The sequence below is a fragment of the Thermobia domestica genome, chromosome 3 (assembly GCF_964235325.1).
Source record: "Thermobia domestica chromosome 3, izTheDome1.hap1.1, whole genome shotgun sequence".
NCBI classification, from domain to species: domain Eukaryota; kingdom Metazoa; phylum Arthropoda; class Insecta; order Zygentoma; family Lepismatidae; genus Thermobia; species Thermobia domestica.
In genome coordinates this window covers 306,220,818-306,242,046 of record NC_137456.1, presented here as the reverse complement: position 1 = coordinate 306,242,046, position 21,229 = coordinate 306,220,818, and the positions used below count along the sequence as shown (strand labels likewise).

Below are 21,229 nucleotides of genomic sequence, written 5' to 3'. Positions count from 1 at the left end.
TTTCTTCCATTCTGGCTACATGGCCTGTCCACCTGAAACTCCTAGTTTTGATTACCCTAACAACGTTTAGTAAATAGTATGCATTATTTAGTTCCTCGTGTAGAGTTTCCGCCATTCTCCATTCCCGTTCCTCTCTGGTCTGAATGTTCGTCTCAAAATCTTGAATAAAAGAGCAGAACTTTTACAAAAAATTATAAAACATATGAACACAATATTGATTGCATTTAATATGATACTTATCTTTTAAAATCAAGAGCTAATGAAAAGTCTACTTCAATATATGCAAGGAAACAACTTGATATATATATGGGGGAAAAGTACAATATATTAATATGTAAATATTTAATTTCTTTTTGGATTTTCTAAGTGCAATACTGGATATAAACCAGTGTTGGGCAAATTTCAATTGAATTAACAATTAACAATTAATCTGTAAATTTAATTGTTAATTGCAATTAACAATTGAAATAAGTAATGGTTAATTGTTAATTGCAGTTGGCCATTGAAAAAGGAGAATCAATTGCAATTGATCAATTGATTGAAAGTAATTGCAGTGGAAAGTAATTGCAATTGAATTCTGTAATTCAATTGCAATTGAAATTAATTGGCAATTGATTCAATTGCAATTGATTTCCACAGCAATTACTTTCAATTGATTGATCAATTGCAATTGATTTTCACAATTAATTTTCAACACTATAGTTCAGAGAGGGCGTGGGGCAATGAAAACTTTAGCCACGACCAATTGATTCACCACCCGTCGTGACCCACGACCCACCGTGACCCACTCTGACCCACCACTCATCATAAACCACTCTTACCCACTGTGACCCACAGACCCACCAAAACCCATTGTCATCAACTCTGACCCATGATTCACGCCCTATTCTCTACTGACTAAAGAGTCTAAACTTGTAATAAAACAAGCCTATAAAAAATTTTCACTCATCGGAGTTTGAATTTCTACGATCAATCGCTCAAGCACCGCACTAATACAATAACGACGGATCTGACATTTCTAATATAAATAAAATAGAGTTTGTTCGTGTGTCTGTCTATCTATCTTTGTGCAGCCTGTGGAAGAGACGAGTGGACCGAAACTTTTCAAAATTTGGTCACGGGTAGCTTGGTCTAGGCCCCAGACCAAGACGAAGAGTTTTTTTTTTTAATTCCTTATTAGGTGGTCCCCAGGGGACGTTTACCGGGACCGGCCTGGAGACCAGAAAAGTCGACCGAGAGTTACCAAATTTTGGTCAAAGATACCTTGGTCCAGGTCCCACACCAAGGCAAAGCGTTTTCAACAAAATTCGAACCAGGGGGTCTCAGGGGGGCGTTTACCGTGACATGTAAAAGTAGAACGATATCAGTGTCGATTTCATAGTTTTCGCGGTCGCTGAGATCAATGGTGAACCTCCGATCGCATTAACTTCCAAATTCACCGTATTCGGCTGTGGGCCGTGGGTCAACGGGAAGGGGATACCGAAACGTAAAAGTAATCCAAAATGACCGATATTAGTGTCAAATCCATGGTTTTCGCGGTTGCTCATATCAATGGCGACACTACCATTAGCGATGACTTTCAAATTCATCCACCGTTCTTTGTGGTGGACAAACACCGCGCTCGTGGGTTTTCTCGGGGTTCTCCCGTTTCCTCCCACTTTCTTCATTCCACCATTTCACTCATCTCTCATCGTCACCGTCTCCTTTAGCCTAACCGGCATAACCGTGGGACGTAAAACTTAAAGATTTCATTTCATTTTTCATCCACCGTTGTATGCGGGCCTTGGGTCAGCAGAGGGGGGAATTCCGAGACATGTAAAAATAATCGAAAATGACCGATATTAATGTCAAATCCATAGTTTTCGGGATAGCTGAGCTCAATGGTGAAACTCAAGACCGCGTTTATTTTCATATTTAGCCCCCATCAGCTAAGAAAGGGGGCATTATAAAAGGGATCACGAGACATGTAAAAATAATCCACAATGGCCGATGTCAAATCCGTAGTTTTCGCGGTGGCTGAGATCAATGATGATACTTTCATTAGCGATGATTTTCAAATTTAGCCACCATTGTATGCGGGCGGGGAGTCACCGGGGGTGGGAAATTGCGAGACATGTAAAAATGATGGAAAGTGACCGATATTAGTGTCAAATCCATAGTTTTCGCTGTCGCTGAGATGAATGGTGATACTTTCACAGGCGTTGACTTCCAAATTCAGCCCCCATCGGCTGTGGGCCAGAGGCATTGTTTTTTTTTTTTTTTTTCAAAATTGGAACCAGAGGATTATAGGGACTTTTACCGGCATATGTAAAAAGTAGTAGAAAATGGCAGATGTTAGTATCACATTCGTAGTTTTCGCGGTATTGGTTGGGGGTTGGTGGGGGCCAGAGGAGATTTTTTCACAATATGAAAAAAGGGGGTCTGAGGGGTGGTTCACCGGGACATGTCGAAGTAGTAGAATTTGATTCGAATCCATATGTATGGGAGTTGCTCAGACGTATAGTGACACCCCCGATAGTGTATACGTTCAAATTCAGCCCCCATCAGCCTTCCCAATGAAAACACATGTACGGAAACGGTTGTTGGATATATATTCACACAAAATATATCCAATTTTAGAAATGTTTTTTGATTGTTCTCCCGTTGTTCAGTTCGTTTACATTGATATTTTATCTGATCCATGCGAAGAACGGGCATAACAGCTAGTACGAAATGGTAAAGTGTTTGTTATGGAACAAATTACAATGAATTCAATTATATAGATAATAATTATAATTAATAATTATTTCCTTGTTGAATTATAGATACTTTTCAGTGGAAAACTGAATAAAATTTAAAAGTCCAAAATCAACGTAAAGTAGACTAACGTAAAGGAAAAATGTATAAAATTTTCCATATAATTAAGCTTACAAACTTAAATGGAAATTCAGCTTAATTACATGGAAATTTTTTGCGTCGTTTTGTGCGCCTATTTCCTCGTTTTCTGCGTCACCGGAAATGGGTCAATGTTATCCTACAAATATGGCGGAACAATTTACAATGGCGGCTGTTCCGTCAGGAACGATTTCGAGGTCGTTTCCTTCACATCATCTTGTGCGTGTTTTCTACCGTTTTGTAAGCCTATTTCCACGTTTTGTGAATCAATGATAGTGGGTCAAAATGGGCATTCAAAGTGGGAAGAAAAATGATCCACTCTCCCACCAGTATCGAATTTCAAGGTCGCTTTTTCGCATTGTTTAGTGCATGTTTTTACCGTTTCTGCGCATATTTTCACGTTTTGTAGGCCAACAAAAGTGGGTCAATGCGGGAGACCCGGGTTCGATTCCCGGCGGGAGCTCATGTGGTTCGGATTCCACGTTAATCAGTAGGTCCACGTCTCATATAGCCTCGCTGCTGAACGGGACGTAAAACTCAAAATCAATCAATCAATCAAAAGTGGGTCAAAGACGATCTACCAATATGGCAGAAAAAGACATATCCATTCCACTGTAAAGGTCCATTTTGACCCTCTCCCACTGATGCACAAAGCGACACAAATCATGCATTAAAAATGTGAAGAAAACGACCTCGACATTCGATGGTGACGGAACAGCATTATGTTATTCCGCTATACTTGTAGGCCCTTTTGACCCATTTTTGTTGTCTCACTAAAGTGGAAATATGAGCACAAAACAGTACAAAGTAGGCACTATACGATCCGAAAGAAACGACCTCCAAATTCGATAGTGGCGGAACAATGGCTCTATTTCCTCACACCTTGATGGACCATTTTGACGCATTTCTGGTGATGCTCAAAACGTGGAAGTAGGCGAACAGAACGGTACAAAATACACACTAAACGGTGCGAAAGAACCAATCCCGAAATTCGATAGTGGCGGAACAGTGAGCCATTTAACTCCCACTTTAAAGCCCCGTTTAACTCACCTCGGGTGATGCACAAGACGAGAAATAGGCGCAGAAAACTTTAAAAAAGGGCACTAAACGATGCGAAAGAAACCACCTAGAAATTCGACAGTGTCGGAACAATGGGTCATTTTGGTCACACTTTGGAGGCCCATTTTGACACACTTCTGGTGACTGGCAAAACGTGGAAATAAGGGCACGAAACGGCACGAAACATTCACTAGTCGATGCGAAAGGAAGGACCACGAAATTTGGTAGTGGCGGAGCACTGGGTCATTTTCGTCCCACATTCGAGGCCCATTTTGACCGTCTTCCAGTGACGCCAAAACGTCGAAATACGCGCACAAAAGGGTACGCAATGTGAAATTAACGACCTCGAAATTCGATAATGGCGGAACAGTGGGTCATTTTCGTCCCATCTTGGAGGCCCATTTTGACCCACTTCTGGTGACTCAAAAAACGTGAAAATGGGGGCACGAAGCAGCACGAAAATTCAGTAGTCGATGCAAAAGGAAGGACCTCGAAATTCGGTAGTGGCGGAGCAGTGGGTCATTTTCGTCCCACCTTCGAGGCCATTTTGACCGTCTTCCAGTAATGCACAAAACGTCGAAATAGGCGCACAAAAGGGTACGCGGTGCTAAATTAACGACCTCGAAATTCGATAGTAGCGGAACTCTTGGTCATTTTCGTCCCATCTTGGAAGCCCATTTTGACCCACTTCCGGTGACGCACAAAACGTGAAAATAAGGGCACGAAACGGCACGACACATTCACTAGTCGATGCGAAAGGAAGAACCTCAAAGTTCGGTAGTGGCGGAGCAGTGGGTCAATTTCGTCCCACCTTTGAGGCCATTTTGACCGTCTTCAAGTGACGCACAAAACGTCGAAATAGACGCACAAAAGGGTACGCGATGTGAAATTAACGACCTCGAGATTTAATAGTGGCGGAACTCTTGGTCATTTTCGTCCCACCTTGGGGACTCATTTTAACCCACTTCCCATGACGCACAAAACGGAAGTAGACGCACAAAACGGCACAAAACAATATGAAGGAAACGAACTCGAAATTCATTGGTGGCGGAAGAGCAATAATTTGTTCCGCCATATTTGTAGGCCCATTTTGACCCACTTCCGGTGATGCACAAAATGTGGGAATAGGCGCACAAAGCGACACAAAACACGCACAAAAGATGCAAAACAAAGTACCTCGAAATTCGTTGGTAGTGGAACAAGTTAATGACGCCGTGAGCACCAATATAAGTATATACTGTAGTTCTTACCAGGGGGCGCGGTGGGTCAGTGGTAGAGCGTTCACCTCCGGTGCTTGAGGTCCCTGGTTCGATCCCAGCTCGCGCAGTTTGGACTTTATGGTGGACAAACACCGTGCTCATGGATTTTCTCGGGGTTCTTCCGTTTCCTCCCACTTTCTTCATTTCATTCATTTCCCACCATCACCGTCTCCTTTAGCCTAACCAACATAAGCGTGGGACGTAAAACTAAAGATTTCATATCATTTTTTGTAGTTCTTACCATCAAGGCTGAGAACTGCACGGTTCAATTTTTTAGCCAAAGTAGAAGCCCAACCGGAATAGTGATGATGTCAACCGGCCCGGCTCGGTTCAACTGAGCGTACAGCTTGAGCTGGCTTGGTTGGGATTACCCATCGACTGGGCTCAATTGAGCCAATGGCTTGAACCGGCTCGGTAAAGACGAGTTATCGACTCGGCTCAATTGGAGCCAATGGCTCGAACCAGCTCCGTTGAAACGAGTCCATAGCCTGGGTTCGAGTTAGCTTAACTAAGCCAATGGCTCGAACCGGCTCGGTTGGGGTAAGCAATCAGCTCGGCTCGGTTCGGCTCGAGCTGGCTCGGTTGGATGAGCTGTTGGCTCGGCTCACTTCTCGGTTCGGCTCGATAAGTGAATGAGCTGTGACCGAGCCGCTTGAGTCGTTGACAACGCTAAACCCGGGTCGAGCAGTTTTAAACATGTTTGGCTGGAGTCTCATAACTTGTAACAATTTTTGGCTCGAGCCCTAATACTTGCTCCTCCTGAACTCAAACCAAGAACCTCGTGACCGATGTCCTTGCCTCCTGAAGATTTCTTGACTACCGAGATCGACAGTTAACTAATTTTTAGTATTCCGATACAAACCGCCTATATTCCATGTTTATACATGTATACGGTGTTATAATAATAATTATAGTAGTAGTAGTAGTATCATTGATAATTATATTGTCTATGTAGGATACTTGAAGATAGTAGTACTTGGAACTACACAAAGGATTTAGCTCGAATTGGCTCGACTCGACCTGAAACTCGATCCGAATTCGAGTCGAGTTGGGGGAAAATGTTTCGAGCCGAGATCTCGAGTCGAACTCAAAGATGTCTGCTTCGAGTCGAGTCGAGTTTTAAAGAAAACTCGCTCGAACTCGCTCGTGCTCATTCCTATTGTATGCATGACGGGCATATTGAGTTCTTTCAAGGGGGATAGAACCATAAACATAATATATTTAAAAAATACTTAGTTTGACGGCTTTCTTCCCAGGGGGGGAATGGATGGTAGGTATCCAGCATTTCTTATAAGTACCTTATTTGAAATATGTAAAACAGTAACAAGTGGACAATACAATATACACACATCTTATCTTCAGTTTTAATTGCTGATTTCAATTGCAATTAACAATTACAATTAACAATTACAAGTTTCAATTGTCAATTGCAATTAACAATTGAATGTTTCAATTGCACCCTTTGCAATTGACAATTAACAATTAAAAGTTTCAATTGCCTGGTGACCAATTAACAATTAACAATTGACGAAAATTTAATTGCTAATTTTATGATTGAATTCAATTGCAATTGAAATTAATTGTCAATTACAAATTGAAATCAATTGCAATTGAAATCAATTGCAATTGATTTTCAGAGCAATTACTTTCAATTGATTGATCAATTGCAATTGATTTCAATTGATTTTGCCCAACACTGATATAAACAGACAATACCAAAAAAAAAAAAAAAGAACTGTAAATAATTAACAATTACAAAAATACCAACTGTACAGAAATAAAGAAAAAAGGAATAAATCGCAGTATTCCTATAATCAAGTAAACGACAACAATCATCTACAAATCTAAAGTTTACTAACAATCTAAGGATAAAGACAACCACGATGCAAAGTCCGTGCCTATGAAGAAGCGATCCGCGAGAGGATGAAATGAAATAAAAGTCTTGAAAGGCCTATTTCTAGTGGTATTAAGTCTCGTTTATGGATGGGAACTTGCCGAAAATCCTATAAACAGTTACAAAAAGGGCCTTCGCTATGCTCATATTCATTTTTTTAAATTTTAGTGAACCCAAGAATACCAAAAATATAGCAAGCGAGGCAGGTAATATTCCATTAAATGGTGTTAAATAAAGTAAAATTGTTTTCAGACCTTACTGATCAAAACTTTATGTGAAGTTTATATCATGATTCTTTGGCCTCAAATGTTACAACGAGATACTTTGTATCGGTCGATAATTACTTGTATCTTGGGCAGAAAGTGCTTCTACACAAGCACTATACCAGATATAATGTTAACTAAAGATAACAAAAGAAGAATGTTTTAATATATGTAAAAAATATACATTATTGTATAGTTCGTTGCTATGTAGTTGTTTATAGAGACATAATTAACATGTATGATTGCAAGACAGTTTGTGTGAATATACGTTAAAAGAGAATCAACGAATAAATTATCTAACACTTATCATGGACTTGTAATTTCAATAGAAAAGGTGATAATACTAGTGAATATAATTACGGAAGATATTTTAAGGTGTAAACGATTACTGCCACTAAAGATTTACTTATATTATTAGCCGAACCAGGGTTGACGACTACCTTTGGTGAGTCGTTGTAAAAATTTTTGGTTTACCTCACCCCGGATTCTTGTAAATTCATATCCCGAAGTCTAAAGTAAGGGTGAATTTACCTCTGTAAGAAGGTTCATGAATACGAACTCAACTATTCTCAGAAGTGGCAGAGTAATCACAAGAAAAATTATGATCGGTGAGATCGTAGAAAATGAAACTGTTGACAGTGTTAATAACGAGCAAAATATAGCTCCCATTACACCCGAAATGTTGACATTAGAAGACAAAATTTTAATGGCATTATAGCGACAAGAACAACGACTGGAACAAAATTTAACTCAGATGTCTAACGAATTGAAACAAACGGTCCAGCAAAAATCCGAAGAATCAAGTAGACAATATGAAGAATTAAGTAGACGATTGGAGCACATAGATCAAAAGTCAGAAGAATTGAGTAGAAGATAGAGCAAATAGATCAAAAATCAGAAGAGACGAAACAATCTGTTATCCAGGCGGTGAGAGACATCACATTACAGTTTGATGAAAAGCTAAAAAGATTATCTGAAGATTGCCAGGATAATTACAACCATGTAATCCAAGAAGTCAATTGTGTAAAAAAGGATTTGGAAGTAATAGAATCTTCTGTTCGCCAGCAAAAGATTCAGGTCACAGATAATTCTAACCAAATACGTGCAAATACTCAATTGATATCTACCTTACAAGAGGAAATTAGGACGTTACAGATTAAGGACAACGCATACCACAACAACATGGTTAATGATCGTTTGGAGTTCCCTTGTTCACAAGAGATGACCTCGCATTCACCTGCAGCAGATCAACGTGGACCTTACGTTATCTCTTCTTCAAGTAATCCATCCGATGAGGACATTATTTTAGAAAGAATTCATCCAAGGAATACAGATGGGCGGAAAAGAGATGGTGGAACCACACATAACGCAGTAGGTAGAAATTGTCACTCAACGCGAACACGAAATGGTGAAAGGAATGTAAAGTTAAGTGTAAAGATGAGCGAAATACGTGCTATGAGTAAGTTTAGTGGTAAATGTAATGAAAATGCTACTTCTTTCCTAGAAAAATTTCAGGATGAGTGCAGTATAATGTGTATAGATAAATCTCAATATATGAAACTAATCCCTCATTTATTACTCCCACCATGTTCTTTATGGTTTAAAGCAGTACGAGATCACGTCAATACATATGAGGAATTCAAAGCCGCGCTGATTGCAAATTACGAAAACGACTTTTTACTTGCAAACAGAGATGCCACAATTAGAAACCAACCTTTTAATCCTCGCTTGCACAAATCTATTGTTGATTTTGTTGTAAATACGTATAACGAATTAAAAGTCGTAAATCCGTTGCAATCGGAATCTAGAGTGATTGCATCTATTCGAAATCTACTACCGTTTAAATTACAACAGATCCTGTTTTCTACGCAGTGCATGAGTTTTAATAACTTATTAATGCTTGTCCAATGTTATGAAACTCAATACCAGGCACTGAATCATCAAGCGGGAGTAGGTAAAATTAAAAACAATTCAGATCACCTTGTACCTGTTCGTAATCTAAATATCCGTAATGTGAACAATACGGAACACAACCTAAATCGAGCAAATTTAAACAATCAGAACGATCAAAGTAGACAAAGATATGTTGGGAATCCACCTAACCTAATTAACCGTGACAATCCTTATGTCAGATCATATAATCAAAGTAGATTCAAAAATAGACGAAATACATGGCGAAATTCCAGAAATACAGTAAACTACATGGATAGACGTAATCGTAATTCAAGAGATGGCACTTCGTATCAAAATCAAAACAATGACGCAATTCATGTACAAAATAATGCGGAACATAATCACGATTGTGCGGTACAATGTACTTTATTGGAACCATATACGAGTATGAATTTAAACTAACTGCAGCTGATGTGGTAGGGATTAAACCCATGTCAGCTATAGATTCTCATGAACATTTATCTTCAAATTTATGCGGTAATGTCAAACCCATATCAGCTATTGATTCTTATGAACATTTATCTTCAAATTTACATGTTCATGTTAATGATGAGAACGACCTTTTACATAACGTATCTGTAAATAATGATTCGGAAATAGCAGTCAATAGAAGTCAGTATCAATTTATGCCTGTAGTAAATCGTTGTTGGTTCAAAGATGATAATGTCAATGATGGTTTTGGTGTTGAAGAAAACTTTGTATTTTTAAAATCATACAGTACAGCTAAAATACCTGTCAAAATAAATGGGTTAAGCACAGAAGCTTTATTGGATACAGGCGCAAACGCCTCGTTATTATCATATTCGTCATGGAAAGCAATTACTAGTGATTATTCGAATTCTAAATTGCAAAAAGCTGAGAATCTCATTGTAGTCGATTTTACTGGTAAACATAAAAAGAGAGTAGCCGGAATTACTCGTGTGACAATCGCTATTCAAGATTTTGAAATGTCAATTCCTATTCTAGTGATAAAGGAACTGAATGAAAAACTAATTATTGGTTTAGATTTATTGTCTCAGTTGCGTGTCATGCTCGATTTCAGAAATCAAACGTTAACTATACCCGGCATACCTCAGGAAATCGTTCAGAAACTTCTTCCTAAATCTGATGATATTGCTTGTCAATATAATAATGTTCCTAATGTATTGAATAATGTTTCTGTAAGTTCAGAGAGTGATAAATTAAATGATCAACTAACGCGAGTCACACAAAATTTGATGAATTCAAAAGATGATGTATTGTTTTCTGAGTGTGTTAAGTCACTTGAAAGTAGTCTTGACCCTATAGATGATACAGTAAAAACTCACTTTAAGGATATATTATATAAACATAAAAATGTCTTTTCAGAACGTCCTGGGTGTTGTAAGGATTTTGTTTATTCTTTTAAGGTTAAAACAGACAAACCTATTGTGACTAAGCCCTATATAATTCCCTACCGATACAGGGAAAATGTACGTCAGCAAATTACAGACATGTTAAGAAATGGGATCATTAGGCCTTCACGAAGCATTCACCTTGATCCATTACATGTAGTTCCTAAGAAAAATGGTTCTCTACGTGTGGTTTTGGATTTGAGACGCATGAATTGTCATATTGATTTGGAACAAGTGAGGTATCCTCCAGTGGAAGAAATATTAGCCTCTTTACAAGGGAATGCAGTATTCGGAAATTTAGATCTAGTACTGGCTTATAATCAGGTCGAATTGCATGAGGATTCGAAACCGTACACGGCATTTAGTTTTGAAGGTCACTTATATGAGTACAACCGTGTAGTCTTTGGGCTTATCAATGGTAGTGCGGCGTTAGCTTCCTGCTTAAATAAAGTCTTAGGTCAAGACTTACGCAGCAACGTGATAACCTACGCTGATGACATCTTGATAATGGGAAAAAATCCGCATGAATACTTGAAGTACTTAGATATAGTTTTAGATAGATTGGAAAGTTCGGGTCTTACTATTAACCTACAGAAATCCAAATTTCTACAAAATTCTATAGAATTCCTTGGCTACCAAATTGATGCATCTGGTTTACAGTTCAGTCAATCTAAAGTACAAGCCATAGAGGATCTGCCTGCGCCATTAAATGTGAAACAGACACGGCAAGCATTAGGGCTCTTCAATTGGTTTCGCAAAGCCATCCCGCGATTTGCTGAGATAGCCCAACCTTTATTTATGATTATAAAGAAAGGAGTACCATGGCAATGGGGTCCGATTCAAGAACATAGTTTTAATAAGTTGAAGGAGAGCGTAAAGCGAAACATCCATTTGAATCACCCTCGATATGACGTTCCTTTCTATGTCCAGTGTGACGGTTCTCAACTTGTAATCTCTGCAGTACTCTGGCAACCAAATCCAACCATTAAGGAACCGGCCGTTATCCATTGCGCTAGCCGTACTTTAAAGAAAGCTGAGAAAGGATACACAACGACTGAAATCGAACTTTTGGCCGTACGTTTTGCGATACAAAAATTTGCTCCATATCTCAGTGGATGCCATTTCATAGTACTTACCGACCATAATTCATTACGATACCTTAACAGCATACAGGGATATAATAACAGACTACTTCGTTGGTCGTTAGAGCTTCAATCTTATGACTTTGAAGTACAACACATTAAAGGGGTAGATAATGGACCCGTAGATACCTTATCACGTCTGTTTCCTGGAGAAGAACAACATATCTTGTCCATCAACGAATTTAAGGTCTTACAGGATGAAATAGCCACCATTTCAATGGAAGATCTAAGAGAACATCAACTGAATCATCATGAATATAACCAAATCATGAAACATTTGTCTTCGTGCAGTGTGGAGTGTAATTGTCCCAAACAATGGAATTCCAGATTTAAATTATCCAACGGAATTCTACTTATTAAAGATTTTAAATTCAAGTCTAGAAACAAAATTTGCATTCCACCTACGTTGACAACCCGCATATTAAAAGCTTATCATGACGATTTCGGTCATTTTGGTTATGTAAAAGTATGTGCCTTGATTAATAAATCCTTTTATTGGAGAGGAATGAGAGCTCAAATCAAAAATCATATCAAGGACTGTATTGAATGTATGCGAATCAAACATAACTACCAGGCTGTACAAAAACCTATGCTCTCAATAACGCCAGAGAGACCACATTCGTTCTTATCTATCGATCTATATGGACCGTTACCACGAGCAGCTACCGGAGAAACTTATCTACTTACTACCATGGATATCTTTTCGCGCTATGTAGTAGCTTATCCTCTGCGTAGAGCAACGTCCACTGCTATCATAAATAAAATCTTGAACGTATACATTCCACATTGTGGTCCTATCGAACACATATTATGTGATAATGGTTCACAGTTCAAAAGTGATGTGTTTATTAAAGCAATGAACAAGGCTAACATTAAAATTCATTTCGTAACTCCGTACCATCCTAGCAGCTCTGTTGTAGAAAATGTGCATCGTAATTTTGGTATGTTGTTTCGACACTTTTGCAAAGATAAGCATGCCGAATGGATTAAGCATGTCAATCAAATCACGTATCTTTTGAATCATTCGATATCAGACACTTTGGGCGTGTCTCCTGCTAATGTACATAACGGTTCTGATTTGATTTTCCCTGTGGAACAACATTTTAATGTCAAGTTAGAAGATTCGACAATCGTAGATTCTTCGAGTTTAGTGAATATGGTAAAAATTCGAAGTCACAAAAAATTTTTGAAACGTAATTCTCAATTAGAGTCTTTACAAGAAGGAAAATATCGGATCAAGATCAATGACTTAGTTTTTGTTAAACAACATCCACAAAGTAATGCGTTGTTAAAGAAGATTTATAAATTTTGTGACATTTTCTCAGGCCCTTATTTATGTTTCAAGGAAATAAACCCTAAAGTTTTTGAATTGTTGAACGCTAAGACGGGTACGTCAATTGGACTTCGTAATATAGATGAGTTGAAGGTTTGGAGACCTACCCAGTATACAAGAGAAAAATGGATGTGTCTAGTGAAAAGATTAGTTACACCTGACATCCTTGCTCAAATTAATAAGAATGAAGGAGACTAAAAGAAAAAAAAGGGGGACTTCTGTTTGTGTAAAAATAAGTTTATTTTCTTCTTTTTGCTCGTCCGAACGTAGGTTACATTTAATTTTTGATTTTTACTTAATTTAATTTTCTTTAATTCTCATTAACCAATGATAATTTCCAAATGATTTTTATTAATTCTGTCTTGTTGATGTGAAGAATTATAAGTCGATTCATAATTGATTAAACACAAAGGCTATTTTTATTATATTGATTTGTGTTGAAACTTTATTGTCAAAGGTAAATGACAATGGAATGATGAATGTTTTAATATAAATGTATCTATATAAAATAATTGAACAAAATGATATATGAGGTGCGATCAAAATGTAAAGAATAGCACTATTCTTATGCCATCATTATAAACGGACCAGTAGTTCTTAAATATAAAAGTCAAGCTACCTTGTAACTTTTATATCTAGTCCCATTATCGGGCGACATTTTATACAACGAGATACTTTGTATCGGTCGATAATTACTTGTATCTTGGGCAGAAAGTGCTTCTACACAAGCACTATACCAGATATAATGTTAACTAAAGATAACAAAAGAAGAATGTTTTAATATATGTAAAAAATATACATTATTGTATAGTTGGTTGCTATGTAGTTGTTTATAGAGACATAATTAACATGTATGATTGCAAGACAGTTTGTGTGAATATACGTTAAAAGAGAATCAACGAATAAATTATCTAACACTTATCATGGACTTGTAATTTCAATAGAAAAGGTGATAATACTAGTGAATATAATTACGGAAGATATTTTAAGGTGTAAACGATTACTGCCACTAAAGATTTACTTATATTATTAGCCGAACCAGGGTTGACGACTACCTTTGGTGAGTCGTTGTAATGTATACATTGTACGAACGGTCTTCATGTTTAGTCTTCATTGCGTTTAATCCCCACAATCCGTATGGAAATTGGACTTTGCTGGAATTGCTTGAAACTATGATATGTTGTAGATATTTTGATCCCAAGAAAAAGTCTCAGTGAGCACAACCACCAATCACTGACCGTTTGGGCACTACAGGGCCACTTTTTTTTAAAAAAACAGCAGATAACAATATTCTGGATTTCGGTGAAAATGAATGAAACTGTGATATGTTGTAGATGTCGTGATCCTGAGAAAAAGTATTAATTTGTGGCTATCGAGCAACTGTAAGTCCCTTGGTAGAGCATTTGTTCCCATTCGGGAGGTTCGGTCCACGCCGGGCATCCTGTGTAGGGTTTTCCAATGCCTTCCTTTGTCTCGCAATATGAATATCGAGATGTTACCTATACTTAAATGGTGTTGGCAGCTACTCTGCCCATCCCTTTTCCTGATGGTTGGACAAAATGAGAAGATCTAAAATTTTTCACGGTTTCATACAATTCCACCAAAATTCCAGAATATCATTACTTTGTGCTGTTTTCAATAAATGGCCTCGTACAAGCCAAACAGTTAGTGATTGTTGGTTTTGACCATTGAGACTTTTTCTCAGAATCATAATATCTACAACCATGGGCGCCTGAAGAAAATCTTCTAAGGGGGCTCATCTCCCTGGTTTATACTGTATTACGTTTGGTACTTTTTATTTGCATTAAGAAAATTTTAAGAAATTTAATACATTTTCGTGAGTCAGGGAGGGGCCCGGGTCCCATCCTGCCCTCCCCTTCGGGTGCCCATGTCTACAACATTTCACGATTTCAAGCAATTTCACCGAAATCCAGAATATCGCTACCTTCTGCTGTTTTCAAAAAAAGTGGCCCTGTAGTGGCCAAATAGCCAGTGTCTGGCGGTTGTGTCCATTGAAACTTTTTCTCAGGATCATAATATCTACAACATATTACGGTTTCAAGCAATTCCACCGAAATCCAGAATATCTTTACCTTCTGTTATTTTCAAAAAAGTGGCTCTGTCGTGGCCAAACGGTCGGTGATTGTGGGTCATACCCATTGAGACTTTTTCTTAGGATCACAATATCTACAACATATCACGATTTCAAGCAATTCCACTGGAATCCAATTTCCATAAAGATTGTGGGGATCCTTTATGAAAAACATGATTATATATTAAGAACCTTCAAAATAAAAGGGAAATTAAAAGAATTATGTGCATATCCATGATGATACAAATATCTTGAAGAACAATCTTACGCAAGGGTGCCCAGGGCGGATTTTTGGAACCAGGTTGCGCCTATAAAGTTAGTTTTTATTCGGGGGGGGGCACAATTTTTAGTTGAAAATAACACCATCGGACTTCATTTATATTATAATGATACATTTAAGAATGGTATGTAGTTCCGAAATTGAACAAATTTGGTCTATGAACCAAGTTATTACGGTTTTGTCACAGACAATCCTTAATTTTTTCTCACTTTCTGATGTAGCCTCCTCTATTATTTTTTTTAGTGGGAGGAAGATGGGTACCTTTGATCTTACGATAGCAATAAATTCGAAAGGTGTCTAAGAAGAACTAGGTAAATACCTTTTGAGTTTATTAGTAATATTTACGTAATAGTTATTACAATATACAATATGCACAATGTACTATGGTTTGCATAATAAAAACAATATAAAACATCTTTACATCATGGGTGTTTCTTCTTGTTGTTGATCTCTAATCAAATTGTACATAATTTTACTTATTTATTTTGCAGTTGAAATGTTGCGGTGCCAATGGGCCCTCTGACTGGACCAATAGCAAATATAATGGAGACAACAGGGAAATTATTGACATGACTATAAGTGCATTTGCTGGCTATAAGATTCCTCCCAGTTGTTGTATATATGAAGAAACCAACCCTGCGTGTAGCAATGGATTCAGTGTTAAAGTGGCGCAGGACTTGGTGAAGACTGCACATGAAGATGTATGTATTACCGATCGTTAATTCTACTTCCTTTAAAATGTGAATTTTGTTGAGTAAAAGTGTGAGTTAAAAGTTATTTGTTAAATCGTGAAGATTCATCAATTTATCTAGAAAAGAACTTGAACAAATAATCTAGTTTGTAATATGAATTTCATTTTTTCCTTTAGTATTTTGACAATAAAAAATAAAATATTTTTTTTAAACTAATACACTAACTAACAAAATAAAAATGAAAATGAAATGTTTAAGTTTTACGTCCCACGATTATGCCGGTTAGACTAAAGGAGACGGTGATGATGAGAGATGAGTGAAATGGTGGAATGAAGAAAGTGGGAGGAAACGGGAGAATCCACGAACACTGTGTTTGTCCACCACAAAGTCCACACGGCGCGAGCTGGGATCAAACCAGGGACCCCGAGCACCGGAGGTGAACGCTCTACCACTGAGCCACCGCGCCCCAACTAACAAAATAAAATAAATGATACTAAAAGATTAAAAATAAAATATATTAAAAAACTTTTAGGAAACAAACAAAACAAAAGAAACCATACTAAAAGATTAAATATAAAATATATTTTTAAAAACTAAAAATGAAAAAAATAAAAGAAATGATATTAAAAGGTTAAAAGTAAAAATATCTTTAAAGAAAACAAGCAAAATGAAACTAATCATACTAAAAGATTAAAAATGAAATATATCTTTTAAAAACTTTAAAACAATGACAAACAAAACAAATAATACTAAAAGGTTAAAAATAAAAAAAAATTAAAAATTTAAAACAATAACGAATACAATAAAACAAATCGTACTAAAAGCTTAAAATAAAATATATCTTTTAATATCTTTAAAATGATAACAAACAAAATAAAACAAAATCATACGAAAAGGTTGAAAATAAAATATATCTTTTAAATACTTTGGAAAAAAATAACAAAGTAAAACAAATCACACTAAAAGGTTAAAAATAAAAAAAAAATATTTTTAAAAAACTAAAAAATAACGAACAAAATAAAACAAATCGTACTTAAAGGTTAAAAATAAAATATAATTTCTTAAAAAAATATACTTTTTGAGTTGAGTTGATTTTGAGTTTTACGTCCCGTTCAGCAGCGAGGCTATATGAGACGTGGACCTACTGATTAACGTGGAATCCGAACCACATGAGCTCCCGCCGGGAATCGAACCCGGGTCTCCCACGCCAAAGGCGCGTACGCTAACCGCTTAGCCACGGAGGAGCTCAAAATATACTTTTTATAACAATTTTAAAAGGAAAAGATTAAAAAGTTAAAAAAAAAAGTCTTCAATAAAATTACTTTAAGAAATATATTTATGCATGTTCAGAAAGAAAAGCACGGAGAGAGCTCTCATACAATACAATTTTAAACTCGTTACTCAAAAGTAACGCTCATTGCATACGAAAAGGCGGATATCGATGTTTAAAAATCAAACAAGAGATGTAAATTTAAAATACTTAAATATATAGAAATATACAGAAGTAACAATGGAATATTTTATTTTGACCCAGCGTATGTTACTGTGCAAAATTTCATCGTGTATGACGTCAGGATATGAGTAAAAAATTGCTTACTCTTTCATTCTAAGGAATTGCTTATCCTTACCATTCTTTCTAAGATATTGCTTATTCTTGCAATTCTTTCCAAAGTATTGCTTACTCTTTTAATTCTCTCTAAGGAATTGCTTACTTTCTGTAAGACTTCGCTAACTCTTTAATTCTATAAGAAATTACTTACTTTTGCAATTCTCTAAGGAACTGCATACTTCTCTCTAAAAATGTTCACTATTTTAATTCTCTGTTAACTGTCAACAACTGCAATTTTCTCTAAATAATTACTTACTCATGCAATTGTCTTTCAGGTATTCCGTATTCTTGCGATTCTTTGTACGGAATTGGGTATACTTTCTTTCATTTTCTCTGTGAAATAACTTATTCTTTCATTGTCTCTCCAAAGGATTGGTTCCTCTGGAAATAATTTTCTGTAAGAAATTGTTTACTTCTGTAATTCTCTAAGGAATTGCTTCTTGATTTGAAGTTTACCGTCCCATTCAGCAATTGTATACGAGACGCTGCCTATAGCAGATGATACGAACCATATGAGCTTCCGCCGAGGATCGAATCAGAACCAAAGGGGCGTACGTTATCCACGTAGCCGCGACGGAGCTTTGCAATTCACGTAAAATGATTATTCCTATAATGCTCTATAATTGCTTACTCCCGCAATGTTCTCATGGTTTTGGTTACTCTTGCAGTTCTTTCTAAGGAATTAGTTACACCTTTAATAAATTGCTTACTCTTAATGGGATAAAATAACTTACATTCTTTTGTCTTGCAGGGATGCACTGAGAAGCTGATTCAATTCCTGGAGGATCATTTACCGTTAATCATCGGTATCGGGATTGGCATCCTCATTATAGAGTTTCTGGGACTCATTTTCTCCATGATCTTATGTTGTGCAGTGCGGAATATGGATCGGTACAAGGCTTGAAGCAGATAATAACAGAAATTAACAACCAAAAGAAAAAGAGTTTTTTTAAAAAAAGAGAAGAAAACATCAATAACAAAAAAACAATTTTCAGGAAAAAAGACAACGTACTTAGAAGAAAAGTAAGAATATTTTCAAAACTAAAAACAGACAAAAAAAAAAAAAAAAAAGGCAGAAGGAAAGCTGTACAGTAAGTGTGTTAAAAAGAATATTCAGCTTCAGTACTACCATCACGATATTTAATCATATTATCCCCCTCAAGCACTTGTTAACGACTTTTTTTTTTTACCTGACCTGCCTGAGGGACACTTAAGGAAAATGCTGCTGTTTTTTCTTCAAAAAAAAAAAGCGAACATCTGAGAATTTGTATGAATGTGTGTGTGCTAGAAATAAAGAGAAAGAATGAGAATAGAATGAATGTAAATAAATAAAGAAATAAACAAAAGATTAATGTAATATTCTTGTTATTAATGTGTATCAAATATTTTGTCCCGTTTTTCCTTTTTATTGTAAAAAAAAGAAGAAGAAAGAAACATTTCCATCAGAGCAAAATATTATATATATATAATGTACATTTTTATCTTGTAATCTTGAATGTACTTTATTGTTATTTGTATTGTTATTATATAATTAAATATTCTGCACTACAGTCAAAACAAAACGGTAAAAATAACTTTTAATGAAAGATAGTTATTGTGAAAATAACTCAGAATATGTCAATCGTTTTTTTTACCAAGAGAAAAAAAAGTCTTGTATAAAATACAGTTCAACAAACAAACAAACAAGAACAACAAAATGCAGCTATGCACAGGAGACCAAAGGGGATGTACAATTGTTTGTAAAGAAAAATATATAATAATAAATATATATATATATTTATTACATTTTTATATGTATACTTTTAAGTAAAATATTTACTATTTCAGTTTGTTTACGATTTTTAGATATTCATATTTTCTTATCTTTTAAACTCAACCAGTGCTATAATTTAGAACAACACTATTTTCGTACGAAATACTTTAAAAAAAATAGTATTTGACTTACATTCAATATTTAATATTAAAAATAAAATCTCCATTTAATACTATACTCTCTTATTATAGGTGCAAACTAAAAATTTGTGCCAAGTTTTTTTTTATTTGATACTTTTTTCAATGAATCTTAATCAAATTCATAATGTTATATATATGATATATACATAACATTATGAATTTGATTAAGATTCATTGAAAAAAGTATCAAATAAAAAAAAACTTGGCACAAATTTTTAGTTTGCACCTATAATAAGAGAGTATAGTATTAAATGGAGATTTTATTTTTAATATTAAATATTGAATGTAAGTCAAATACTATTTTTTTTAAAGTATTTCGTACGAAAATAGTGTTGTTCTAAATTATAGCACTGGTTGAGTTTAAAAGATAAGAAAATATGAATATCTAAAAATCGTAAACAAACTGAAATAGTTAATATTTTACTTAAAAGTATACATATAAAAATGTAATAAATATATATATATATATTTATTACATTTTTATATGTATACTTTTAAGTAAAATATTTACTATTTCAGTTTGTTTACGATTTTTAGATATTCATATTTTCTTATCTTTTAAACTCAACCAGTGCTATAATTTAGAACAACACTATTTTCGTACGAAATACTTTAAAAAAAATAGTATTTGACTTACATTCAATATTTAATATTAAAAATAAAATCTCCATTTAATACTATACTCTCTTATTATAGGTGCAAACTAAAAATTTGTGCCAAGTTTTTTTTTATTTGATACTTTTTTCAATGAATCTTAATCAAATTCATAATGTTATGTATATATCATATATATAACATTATGAATTTGATTAAGATTCATTGAAAAAAGTATCAAATAAAAAAAAAACTTGGCACAAATTTTTAGTTTGCACCTATAATAAGAGAGTATAGTATTAAATGGAGATTTTATTTTTAATATTAAATATTGAATGTAAGTCAAATACTATTTTTTTTAAAGTATTTCGTACGAAAATAGTATTTGACTTACATTCAATATTTAATATTAAAAATAAAATCTCCATTTAATACTATACTCTCTTATTATAGGTGCAAACTAAAAATTTGTGCCAAGTTTTTTTTTATTTGATACTTTTTTCAATGAATCTTAATCAAATTCATAATGTTATATATATGATATATACATAACATTATGAATTTGATTAAGATTCATTGAAAAAAGTATCAAATAAAAAAAACTTGGCACAAATTTTTAGTTTGCACCTATAATAAGAGAGTATAGTATTAAATGGAGATTTTATTTTTAATATTAAATATTGAATGTAAGTCAAATACTATTTTCGTACGAAATACTTTAAAAAAAATAGTATTTGACTTACATTCAATATTTAATATTAAAAATAAAATCTCCATTTAATACTATACTCTCTTATTATAGGTGCAAACTAAAAATTTGTGCCAAGTTTTTTTTTATTTGATACTTTTTTCAATGAAT

The 21,229-nt window shown here is 35.1% G+C and overlaps 1 protein-coding gene across 1 annotated transcript in view; it reads left to right on the top strand.

Moving 5' to 3' along the window:
- Tsp96F (Tetraspanin 96F) overlaps positions 1–19,454 on the top strand; it is a 240,856-nt gene extending 221,402 nt beyond the window's left edge. Inside the window, exons 4-5 of the mRNA XM_081752548.1 lie at positions 16,014–16,223; positions 18,575–19,454. Coding sequence (XP_081608674.1) covers positions 16,014–16,223; positions 18,575–18,727 — 363 coding nt within the window. The 3' untranslated portion in view covers positions 18,728–19,454. The remainder of the gene's footprint in view (positions 1–16,013; positions 16,224–18,574) is intronic.
- Positions 19,455–21,229: the final 1,775 nt, after the last annotated feature.